The sequence below is a fragment of the Melanostigma gelatinosum genome (assembly GCF_949748355.1).
Source record: "Melanostigma gelatinosum genome assembly, chromosome: 7".
In the NCBI taxonomy this organism is placed as follows: domain Eukaryota; kingdom Metazoa; phylum Chordata; class Actinopteri; order Perciformes; family Zoarcidae; genus Melanostigma; species Melanostigma gelatinosum.
Window position 1 is genome coordinate 19,178,232 of NC_136640.1, and position 12,464 is coordinate 19,190,695.

The following is a 12,464-nucleotide window of genomic DNA, read 5'->3' on the forward strand; positions in this document are numbered from 1 at the left end:
ATGTTGCACTTTGTACTTAAGTATTAAATCACAATAAGAAAACAATTGCACACGCGAGGCCTCTTGGACCACATTTAAAAGAGATGCCACTAAAGCTTATAACAGTAACAATAACTTCATAACAATAACATAATTAATCCCTCTTCATAAAATGCTGCAATATATCTATGGGCAGAGGAAAGATGATGGTGGAGTTCTTCTCTGCTGCAATGCTGCTGAGGGTCTGCAGGTATCGCAGCTGGAGACCAGAGGGTGACTCTGCAATTATCAGGGAGGCTTCTTTCAGAGCCCTGGAAGCGTTCATCTCTCCCTCTGCAGAAATGATCTGAAGCACGGACAGAGAATCGTTATTTCTCTGCGTTAAGAGGAAATTCAATTCAATTTCCCAACGTCCTCTTTACCTTCGCTCTGGCCTCCCGAGTAGCTTCTGCCTCTGCTGCCATGGCTCTCTGCAGCTGCTGAGGCAACTTCACATCCTTGATCTCCACACGCTCCACCTTAATACCCCACGGATCTGTGGCATCATCCAGAGATTCCTGCACGGGAATATCAAATAACACATACTCCAGTCACATAGAACCACCATTAGCTCCACTCATCAGTTAGGATTTAATCAAATAACTATAATACATAACTACCCAACTCCTCAGCTGGTGCTTTTTAGCCTTTATAAACACATTTTTGGGGTTTTGTGATAAATTAGTTCGCTGGTTCAATCTCAGCGCGATCATTACCATTTTAGCAGAAGCAGAAAGCAGTTTTATGCAAGGTTCTGAAAAACAACAGACAGAGTTCAAGACGGCAGATGAAAAAAGGACCAATTAAAGACATTTAACAGTCATACTTCTCTTGTGCCCTGCAGATCCTCATTAATTATCACCACACAGCTCACCTGCATGCTGAGTGATATGCCCTCTCTGTCAGAGAGCAGTTCTGCAAGGTTTTTGGTACCAAGTACATTCCTCAGGGTGGTTTGAGCCAGCAGCCGTGTAGATGAGTGTGCGTCGGACACATTGGCCACGGATGAGATGGGGCAGTTTATGCGGAAGTACACCACGCCGTCCACAGACACCGTCACTGAGTCTCTCGTTAGGATCTGTAAGGTAAAAATCAGCTTTTACTCAGGACGATGACAGACAGTTTTCATTGATGACAGAGACGAGCTGTGATAAAGGAGAGACAAAAATGATATTTACACATTTTCCAGAACAAATGCAAAAGAAAATACAACAACAAAAATCGTACCTCTTGTGGAGGGATGTCAAAGGACACAGTTCTCAGATCGACTTTCACAAAGGTATCAGTACAGGGCAGAACAAAGAAAAGTCCTGAAAATAAATAAAGTCCCTGTTTAGTTTCTAGTGATTGTGGTTGAAGCCTTTTAAGTGACAGCTATTTAATGGCAGAAAACCCCTTTATGGACATTTTCTTTCTCACAGTATAATGCACAATGGTATGCCAAAATGTCATCAAATATCATAGTAGATTATGCCATAAAAAAGTCTAATAAAATGTCATAAAATAGTATGTCGAAAAATTCATAAAAAGGTCATAGTATAGTATGGTAAAAACTAAATGTTTGTCAAAAGAAGACCTTAAAAAAGTTTCAATGTGGTATGTGAATCTGTCATAAGAAATCCTAATATAGTACGTCTTAAATGTTTTGTTTTTTTAAAGACTCATGTCATGGTATAGTAAGTTTAAAAAAAGTAAAAATGTGTCGCATTGTATGAAGAAAAAATCCATAAAAAATATCAAAAAGGTCATTAAACCTCATATTTCAAGGAAACTCATACCATACTAATCTGGAAAAACGTCGTAAAAAACTCATGGTATACTATATCAGAAAAAAGGTCATGAAAAGTCATAGAACAGGGGTGCCCACACTTTTTCGGCTTGCGAGCTACTTTTAAAATGGCCAATTCAAAATGATACATTAAAAATAATGAATATCTATTTATTTATGTCTATTTATTTCTATAAAGCCCAGATGGACGAACAGAGAGCGGAGACAAACAGGATCGCAGCAGCTCTGAAAGAAACACAGGACCTGCTGGAGACTGAGCGTCACGTTCAGTCTAAAACTACCACCGAGGAGGAGGTGGAGGTATTTAACTATTATCCACCAAATAATTCAGTTCAGAACAGTTGTAAGGTCTTAAATCCATCAATTGCCTAATTCCCAAACTCAGGTGCAGGTGAGATTTGGGTGTGGCTATAATTACCACAGTAATGCAACATGCAACATATTAGCATTTGAATATGAATTTGCAAACATAGACAGCTTAACAATGTTAAAAGGATAATTTGTGGAGTTACTTGCAACAGCTTAAACTTGTGTTACTTGTTGCATGTGTGATTTAAAATATCTGCGAAGCAATAGACACAATTATTTATTTTAATATACAGTGTTGTATGAGGAAAGTGGGAACAGGTGTGTAGGTGGGAGGGGATGTCATGTGACCAGGACTGAAAGGTCTGGGGGAGTGAGCAGGGGCTGGAGAGAAGGACAGAGAGCCAGGACGGGCAAAACCACCAACCCACTACAAAGTCTCTGCCCTCCCTCGAACTTCTCAGACAGTTTAGAATCTCGAAAAAAAGGTCACAGTATAGTATGTCAAAAAAGTCATAGTATAGTATGTTGGAAAAAGACATAGAAAAGTCGTAGTTTAGTACATTTTAAAATTGTCATATAAAGTCACAGTATAGTATTGTAACTGCACCCCCCACAGGGAAAAAACAGGACTGAAAATCCCTCCTCAGAGAGCAGGACTAGGTGCAGTTGAGCAGTCTTTACTTTCCAAAACAGGTTTGGTACCAAGGAGATCCGTCAGTTAGTCAGGATAATGTAAAAAACCAAAGTCAAGAATAACAGGTAGAGATTAGAAAAAAACAGGAGAACTAACGTTAGGAATTGCTGGAATACTTGACTCAGGGAACAAAGACAAACTGGGGAGGATCAGACACAGGTGAAACCACCGGGGCTTGCAAAACAATCACACAGGCGGGAAACACACAAGGGCAGGCAGGAAGGTATCTAAAATGAGAGGGGAGGTGAGTAACACAAAATAAAACAGGAAATGATGGGATGCTGGGTTAAAAGACACACTTAACCCAAGTAGCTGGACGAGACATGACAAGTATGCCATAAATATGTAAAATAAACAATGTGTTTCATTGTATTGAATTCCGTAAATAAAATAAATCATAGAACAGCATCCCATAAAAAGTGTCATGGTCATATAGTATGTCATGAAGTATGTCATGTGCATTATGTCATAAACTAATAGAATAGTATGCTGTTAAAATGTTACATAAAGTCACTAAAGCAATCAATCAACAAACCTGGCCCTTTAGGTTTCCTGTCTGTGATCCTGCCGAGCCTGAAAATGATGGCTCGCTCGTACTCCTTCACTATCTGGATGTTAGAAACATGGCCGGCCGCACAGAGAACATAGGAAAGACCAAAAAGAAATGAACCTTAGACTTAGATTAAACTCACTTTCATCTATACCTTATACCTTATATAATGTAGGTTTCTCAAAGACCACAGTCACTGTGTTTATTATAACATCTTCACATTTCATTCACTTGATTGGCCGTTGTATAACCCGGAACCGATGCATGCACTGCTCCAACTGTGGAGACTCGTTTTTTTACGAACACAAACTTGCCATCTGGGTAATTTGAATAATTCTGAAATCACAAAAAAGTCTCTTTATATTGGATGCAAAGATATTAACTTGTAAGCACAGAGACCTGGTCACAGAATACATTACGTAGTTTTGCAGGATGGCAGAGAGGAGGCGACTAAATGATCTCGGTTCTGTGTGTCACCTGCCATGTGAAGCCCCCTTTATGAACAAAGGAATTACATTTCTGCATCCCAAATATGCTTTGCTCCAACTCATTGAAAGCTAGACTGATGGAATTAGTTAGTCTTTTCTGACCTGCCAAAAAATCATGAAGGAAATTGGTTAGACTTTGTTGGAATTTAGAAAATGATAATAGAAACAGTCTAATTCCAAAGCAGTAAATACTGACTGAAGCCCGAGCCAGTCCAATACGAAGACGCTGGTATCCGTATACAGACAAGTACTGGCCTGATCCTACAATCAGTAGTGTACATCTATGAGCATATACTTTACCTTAACACACATAAATAATGTGATCGGGAAGGTCGCTGTTATAAAGAGGAGGGATATGAGGACCAACAGCCAGCCGAAACATCCCAGTCTCCCTGAGTGTTTATCTGTAGAGAATGAAAAACACTTTTAAAGGCTTGCATTGGAAAGTACAGAGAGGTGACCTATTTTGCACATTGTCCATGGCATGTCCTCACTTGTGAGCACCTGTGACCAAAGATTGCCGTGGTCATTTTGTTCACTCAATTCAACAGTAAAATGATCCAGTGGGACAGCATCTTTTATCAAAGATGACACAAAACGCAAGCGAGCAGTGAGGTGAAGTGGATCCACACTTCTAATTTGTCGCTAATGGTGTAATTAATCTCTGAGGGAAGTCACGTTACTCCACATCCACCTGAGTCACAGGGTGTTGTGTAAACTGCTACATTATTGATGTACCGTCCTTTGAATGCTTACACTGTGATCTAATGCACTGGCATCTCTTTTTTTATGAAGCCATTTTTGAAGATCTGCACCTTAAATCGTTGGTCTGGACCTCTGGACCTTATCAGACCAGTGCTTGGCTGGCACTTAAAGCCCTCAGATGTACTACAAATAATTTTAAACATTGTAAGCAAAAACCTAAATTCCTTGTAAATAATTAACAAGGACTCCGGCACTCTGAGAGTTTCTGTGTGCGTTAGAAACAGGGGCCCTCAAACAACATCTATTATCCCTGGCATGTTCACCCTGAGTAGTTCAGACTCATCCCTCTCGTTCTGCTTCCCTGTCATCCGCCAACAGTCAAAGTGCCCGATTTTTTAAAAGACCATGAAAAGTATTTACCTTCGATGCGCTCCTCGGTGTTGATCTGAAGTTTACCCTGTGTAACCATCTCGGCCGTGCTGGACGTGGTTGAGATCATTAGTGTTGGTGTGATGGAGCAAGTGAAGCAGTGCTGCACTTGTTTACCCGTCTTTTCTCCCTACGGGGTGTGGCCTGTCCCCTTCCCTAGGCGCCTGACACGCCACACTTCCACTCCCACTTGGTGTGTGACTCTTGGACTCACCTAGTGGGTACCAACAGGCAACATGAACCTCAGAGCCTAACCAGTTGCTATGTGGCTCCTGTATTGGATGCCTTACAATGCAGCTCTTGTGCTTTTCCATTATACTCTCACATTCACCCACAGTAGTCTGACACCTGTTGCGCGAAGGGTTATGAATAAACAATAGGTGGCAAGTCGTGAAACATGAGAGCTGGTGCAGACACAAAGGCGATGTGATCATGTGCACATCAGCTTATGATGGAAATTGACCCACATTGGAAATAAAACCAACGATCCAAAATGTATTCAAATGTTTTCAAACAGGAGAAAGGCTGAATAAAGTGTGAGAGAAGGAGGGAGATGGAGGAATGTGGAAGTAAACACATAAGAGAAAATATGATTCATTGTATTTAATTAATTTCAATAACAGTGTAGTGTTGAGCAACTGAGAGTATGCAAATACATAATTACAGGATGTAAAAGAGCCTGGCTACACAGTAAAAACCAAGTCCTGTCTGTGGTGAGAAGATGCACACAGTGCACAGTATGGCTGTGTCCCAATCCAGCGGCTGCATCCTTCGGAGGACGCAGCCTCCGCGGTCCACGTCGGCCACGTCCTTTGAGGACCGCGAAGGCTGGACCGAGCGGTGTCCGACATGAGACGGTCTGATCTACAGAGGACCTTCTATTACCCCCCCCCCCCTTGCTGCTCCCCTGCCTAGAATCCCTGCTCAGCAGGATTATACATCAACCCATCAATCAATTATCTTAACTACGTAATCCCTTGTAAGGTCATTCAGCATAAATTCAGGAGGACGAGCAAAGGAAAGTCAAAGGAACACAAATGAATAAAAGCAAAGTTGTCAATATCTAAATGCCGTTGAGGCAATGACAAAGACAACACTGCAAACAATGGAGAGATGATCAATACGTGGAATTGGAATCTATTGCTGAAGCAGCGGTTGGGTCAAAGACTTGAAGCTGGATTGAGATATTTGGATCTGACTCCTTTGAAGTTAGACCCACACGAGATACAAAACAATCTGTCCAGTCAGTGTTTTCTCCTCAGAATTAAATATGGCATCTCAGACATCACCAGTTGTTTGCGTGCTGCAAAATGCGACCCGACGCAGTACATCCTGGTATTTGTGGCAAACTGTATTTGATATACTATGTATTTGGACACACTAGATATTTGTCTGGCATATTAATAGAATGGAGATATGGTTATTGGAACACACATAAACCTTCACTAAACCACTGAACTGATCAGTGTTTAGGAAAGAAATGCAACACAAATGAGCTTTTATTTTGGTGGTTTGGGAGTTGACCAACAAATCCACTAAAAGAGGAGACGATGGTTTCCACATCTCTGCACTACTAAACGCATGTGAGATCAAATAAACCCAAGTCAGTGTGCAACAAAGTAAAGCACATGACGACGCTCAAAATGCTGTGTGATTAATTACAGTGAGCATAACATCATTATGATCTTCAATAGTAGCCAGTCACATGTACCCGTTTGAAAACATGATTGTGTGTGAGCCCTAATAACTGACACGTGAGCTGCTGGTTGCCATCATCATTCACTGAGGTCCCTTTAATTCAATGTCACATGATACTTGGTCACATGACAGCCAGCTCACTACGTGAGTGCATGTGAATCCCGGTGCAGTTGTTCACAACACTACACACAACAGGCTATTTTAGCCCTTTTTTAAATTTCATTTTGTTAGTTTCAGGGCTTGTTGTAAATTGTAAAAAAGAAAATGATGCGTGTGTACTTAATCGAAAACAGTTTATTCCACCATGCAAGACTGCTCATAATTCCTAGCAGCTGACATTTTCTCAAAATGAAAGAATTAACTTCCTCTTATTAAGTGGTTCTGTGACTAACTCCATTCCCTTGTCCAAGATTATTTATTACTTGAAATTTAAAGCTTCAAACTAAAAAAACTACTATTATGATATAATTTACAATCAGCTTTCTTTTAACAGAATATGGTTTTCAAGTGATTTTAAATCCTGTGCAACAAAACATTGTCTTTTCTGCTGCAGGTGGACACAGCAGTTGAGTGTGAACAGGACTTGTGGTGAGGCAGGCAGCTAAGAATGTGCTCCAGCAAACACAAAACAAAACAAAACAAAACAAAACGAAACAAAAAAAGAGAGGTTTTCAGTCTAAACATAACCGTTTGCACTGCACATGCTTTTATAATTAGATTTTTGCAGCTTTACTTTAACCGTCCACTTTTCAAGAGTTTTTTTAGAACAGTGAATTTAAAAGTTTCTGCAACTTTACTACATGTTGAAAATGGTGAGCATTCAGATGGGTCAAACGAAATCTTCTTAAATATCATTCTTAGTGCAGCTGAGCAGATGAGCTGAACTGCTTAAAACTGCAGAGAGGGCAGGTTGAGCTGTCCGTTTATATTCCACTCTCTGAGTCCTTGTTGTGATTTGACTGGCAAAACTCACTGAAAAATGAGTGACGAGGTAAAACCGAGGCATCTTTCGACCGTGATGAAGTATATTCACAGGTGAGTGTCACCCCTTGACATACGGATGTTAAGATTCAGACTTTATTTCAAATCGCTGCGGCCAGCAGAGCACCATGTGTCACATCTCATCAAACTGTCTTCACGTGTCAAGACGCTCCACAGTTGCCAGCTGTCTCCATCATAAACTTGCGACTCATCTCATAGGCCAGGAAGAGGGCTCCGTTGGCAGGGAAGGTGCGTATCATGGTAGGAGTCAGGCCCGAGTACAGAGCAGTGATCCCTGTGGGACAAGAGAGAGTCACGCAGGTACACAGGTCATTCCCCACGGGTAGGTCAGGCCCCCAGCTTGGGCCAATTAGCAACACGATTCATCCACACTCTGCTTCTCACCTAGACCAGCAGTGGTGCGTTCAGAGCCTTTCAAAGTCAAAAAATTTCAGCTCCACCGTTAAAACACTCAGGGCCTCTGTTTAAGTTTGCGGTACACAAGTTCACATTGAAATCCTGACATTTGATGGTAGTGTCCTCCCAGGCTCAATCATTGTGATTAGCTTCATTTGTGACATGTCAACAAACATTTACAGTGTCAAGCTTTGGCAATTTTGAAATGATCATCAAATGTTAATGGTTAATAATGTACTTCTAAAGTGAAATTCTACAGCATTAGACCTGTTCCATACACTCTTACGGCCAAGTTGTTCCGTACACCTCCCCATCGTGCCAACAGATGTTGCAGATGGTGGGACATCTGGCTATGACTCAGTGCATTCAGCATGTAGACAGAGATGAGATGTACAGTTGCCCCGAAATAACCATATCTCCTTCAGCGCTTATTTGGCTAATTTGAATAATACAGAATAATTGTGTCTTATTATGCACATTGACTGGCACCATCAGACAGAATAACTACAAACAAATACAGTCTTCCTTCCTGATGCCTGTCCCGCTCATCAAACAACTGCCAAAAGGGGTTTTATTCTGTCACTATAGACAGGAAGGTGAATACTGGATAACAGCCATGGTGGCTGCAATACCACAATGTCTCACTGTATTTAAACACGACATGTTCGTTTTTTTTGCAGATGTATAAGAGAAAGTTAGAAAACATACAATAACAAAACAAATATTCTTGGAGAATTCCTCTCTTCAGAATTAACTTGAGGTGAGAAGTGTGTCTATGAAGATTTTTTACTGATTTGAACGTCTAAACTGGTTTTGAACAACATGAGAGAGTGAAGTCTAGACAGTAAGTGTGTGTTTGAGTCAGCGCCGTTCTCGACTGAACCAGGGTTTTTCACAAAAAGCCAAATTATACAGTTGCTGTTCTTTCGTTTAAACTATGATTATATGGTTGTGTGATGTAAGCCTGTCAGCTGTGCTCTCATGTTGTCACAAATAAGGTCAGGAATGAAACATTGTAGAGGCATTTGAGAAGACAACAACAGGCAATATTTATCCTTTTTTTAGGTAAACTGTGCTGTTGAGAGCCATACACTCTCTGGGTGAATTTTAATTTTAAAATGTATGTTCAAATCTTACCCTCATTACGTACGATACCCTTGAAGGTCTTCATGAAGCCCTCTTGCCTCCCAGCCAAAGAGTACACCTGGATCCTGGACTTCACACAGTCTATGGGAAAGACCATCAACCACAGACAAGCTCCCCCAAATCCACCGCTGAACATGAGCGGAAGAACACCTGCAAAGACCAAAAATATTGTGTGGGAGTGAATCACAGAAACAAGTGCAACATCCTAAACTGCAAAAAAAACAACTCATTCAAAATAATAACCATACCTATACCGTCCTTGTCCGTGCCCATGTACTGCGCAAATTTAGACCGACACAGTTCATAGGCCCCGAAAAAGCAGAAGTATCCTGGTATCTCCCTGGCCATGGTGGATGACAGTCCTTGGTAGAAACCCAGGGGGCCGTTTGTCTTCAACACTGTCTTCACTACGGTCCACACTGTGCTGAAGTCACATCACAAAACACAGTCAGAAATGTGTAGACTGAGTAGATGTTCTGCGCATTCCAGTGTTTTTCTTTTTGGTCACACTGACCTTCTCTGTCCACTTGCGATCTTGCCAGATGCTTCCATTTCGTGCATGGCCTGCATGCGACATTTCACCAGCTCGGTTGGACATATCACCATGGAGGAGAAGATGGAGGCTAAAGACCCCGCCGATGCCTTCTGGATATCACTGATGAGCAAAGAAAAGAAGGACAACAGAAGAAATAAACAATTAAATGTATTTAGTGCGCGTAGAGGAAGACTGCCTACCTCAGTGTTTAGGATTACTCAGGACATTTCTATTCTTAAATGAATAGGAGGTCATCTGCTGAAGTCTGCTGACACACAGATGGCATACTTTATTATATTTTTAAGGAACGTATTTTAGACATACTATACCACGACCTTTTTATGTTTTTTATGACTAGTAAAATATAGTATAATCGTATACCATGTTTTATGGTAAACTACACTCCTAATTTTCTGTAAAATACTTTACTATAACAATATTCTGACTTTCTAGGACATTTCGTGACATACTATACAATTATACATTTTTCTGAGACGTTTCTGACATATTATACGATGACATTTTCATGGTATACTATGCTGACATTTTTTGTGATTTTTTATTACGGTACTAATTAGTTTTTTATGGCATATTATAATTTAAACTTGATTTATTAAGAAATACTATCCTACAAGAGATTGGGACTCTTTCATTCCATTGTTTTTGACAGACTATACTGTGACATTTTTATAACATTTCAAGACTTACGACACCATACATTTTTTTACAACAGTTTACTATGAACATTTTAATTACTTTGTATTATACTATACAATTCATTTTTTGTATTATTTTTACGACATCTTTTATGGCATAATATATCATGACATTCTTTGTGAAAGCCTTTAAAGACATGATATAATATGACATTATTGTATGACACACTATACAATAACATTTTCATTCGTTTTTATGACATACTTTCCTATGACATTTCTTCGGACTTTTTATAACATGCAATACTTTGACTTTTTATGTTTGTTTTTTAATGACATGCTGTACTATGACTTTTTATACTTGGTAATTTTTCATGACTTTGTTATGGTATACTATACTATGACATTTTCATGACATAATACCCTATGACGTTTTTATTTACTTTTTTACATATTATACAATTACATTTTTTATGACATACTTATATGACATGCTTTATCCCTTTTTATGACATACTGTGCTATGGCATTTTTAATGTTATTTTTTTACATTCTATTACACTGATCTGTCAAAATGTTGCTCCTCACCCCATCCAGCTATGGAGCTTATCATAGATACTTGAATAAATACATGGAAATGTCACTGTCAAACCTGAGATCAGCCCCTTTATCCATCCTGGACACAAAGCGGATAGCATCCTGGCAGAGACCATAACTCAAGAAGAGTACAGCGTTCTCAGTGATGTTGGATATGAGAGCTGGGGTCGCTCCTTTGTAGAGACCACTTAGTCCCACCTGCCTGTAGGTCGATGTGAAGCAGTGGATGAAGCTAGGGTACATGGTGGGGAATGTCTGCATCTTAACCTTTGTGGTGTCAAACGGCTGACCGCTCAGCACACAAGCTGCACCACCTGAGGAAGGATTTTAAGAGGCATCTATTTCAGATTCAATAAGAGAGATGCAACTGATGTCAGAGCAAAAGCGTCAAAGCAGAGTCCAGGGAACAGTTTGAACACTTATTATTGTCATGTTTCTGCAACTAAATACACATATAGTACACAGACCCAGAGTGGGTCTGATTTTGACTTCAGAAAAACATCAAGACAAGATAAACATATTTGTCATCATTAATCAATTTAGCAAGAAAGATCCTCAGTACTACTCTAATAATAATTATGTATGAAAATGAATTCAGAGACGGAACACTGCCGTCTTTCTTTGAAAAACTCTTTTAAAAAAAGAATGTATAAAAGGTGTTTAGCTTGTCAGTCAGTCAGACACACTCACAGACAGAATAAAGAGAGAGAGACAGAGATAATAGATCAGTAATCTGAATAGATCCTGTTCACTCACCTATTGCTCCAGCTGAGAAGTCGATGATTGCCTGGATTATGGGATGTGGAGGCATGATGATTCATATATATAAGTTCTGTGAACCTGAAAATTGAAGCTATTTAAGTACCATGTCATCATCTCTTCAAGTTCTCAATGATTCATATAAGTTCTGTGAACCTGAAAATTGAAGCTATTTAAGTACCATGTCATCATCTCTTCAAGTTCTCACACAAACACATTACAAACACTCAACGTACTTGTACACGTTGCACTGATCGACTAAAATATTAAACTACAAAAAAGAACAATACGGTCACAATATAGCCTATCTGACTTCAGACACAAGGGAGGGAAACATATATTTCTGTAAAGCAGATCCGGACGCATTCATGCTCACCTGTATACTCCCCGGTCTCTTAATGTTTGTTTGTCTCCCTCATAAACTCTGAAAACTTATAATACACTACAGGCAAGTGTGCGCGTTGCACCAAAATAATCTAGACCAGGCTCGCGGGGACCCTACCTAAATTCATACTAAAGTTCCGCATTTTTCGCAACGTCTTGTGAAATCCAATGAGGGATTGCAACAAATCGCTCCTGCCGTGCGTAAAGGAACGCACAAGCGCACAATGAGTTGCGTCAAGCTATTCAGCGGAAGCCACAACAATACAGGAAACTATTTATTTAACACCAAAATGTATGTGTAATAATTAT

The 12,464-nt window shown here is 39.9% G+C and overlaps 2 protein-coding genes across 2 annotated transcripts; both read right to left on the reverse strand.

The window, feature by feature from the left end:
- Window positions 1-133: 133 nt before the first annotated feature.
- stoml3a (stomatin (EPB72)-like 3a) lies at window positions 134-5,052 on the reverse strand (the record flags this gene model as incomplete). The annotated part of the gene is made up of 7 exons (XM_079271777.1): window positions 134-325; window positions 402-536; window positions 893-1,096; window positions 1,246-1,328; window positions 3,346-3,418; window positions 4,149-4,252; window positions 4,974-5,052. The coding sequence occupies 7 exons, from the start codon at window positions 5,050-5,052 to the stop codon at window positions 134-136; spliced, it is 870 nt and encodes a 289-aa protein (XP_079127903.1).
- Window positions 5,053-7,822: 2,770 nt separating this feature from the next.
- Window positions 7,823-11,836, reverse strand: slc25a15a (solute carrier family 25 member 15a; the record flags this gene model as incomplete). Its single annotated transcript, XM_079271361.1, has 6 exons — window positions 11,769-11,836; window positions 11,068-11,326; window positions 9,739-9,879; window positions 9,473-9,648; window positions 9,216-9,374; window positions 7,823-7,956 (listed from the first exon to the last, which is right to left on the reverse strand). Exons 1-6 carry the CDS (start codon window positions 11,821-11,823, stop codon window positions 7,823-7,825), a joined length of 924 nt encoding a protein of 307 aa, XP_079127487.1. The 5' UTR covers window positions 11,824-11,836.
- Between the last annotated feature and the right edge of the window lie 628 nt (window positions 11,837-12,464).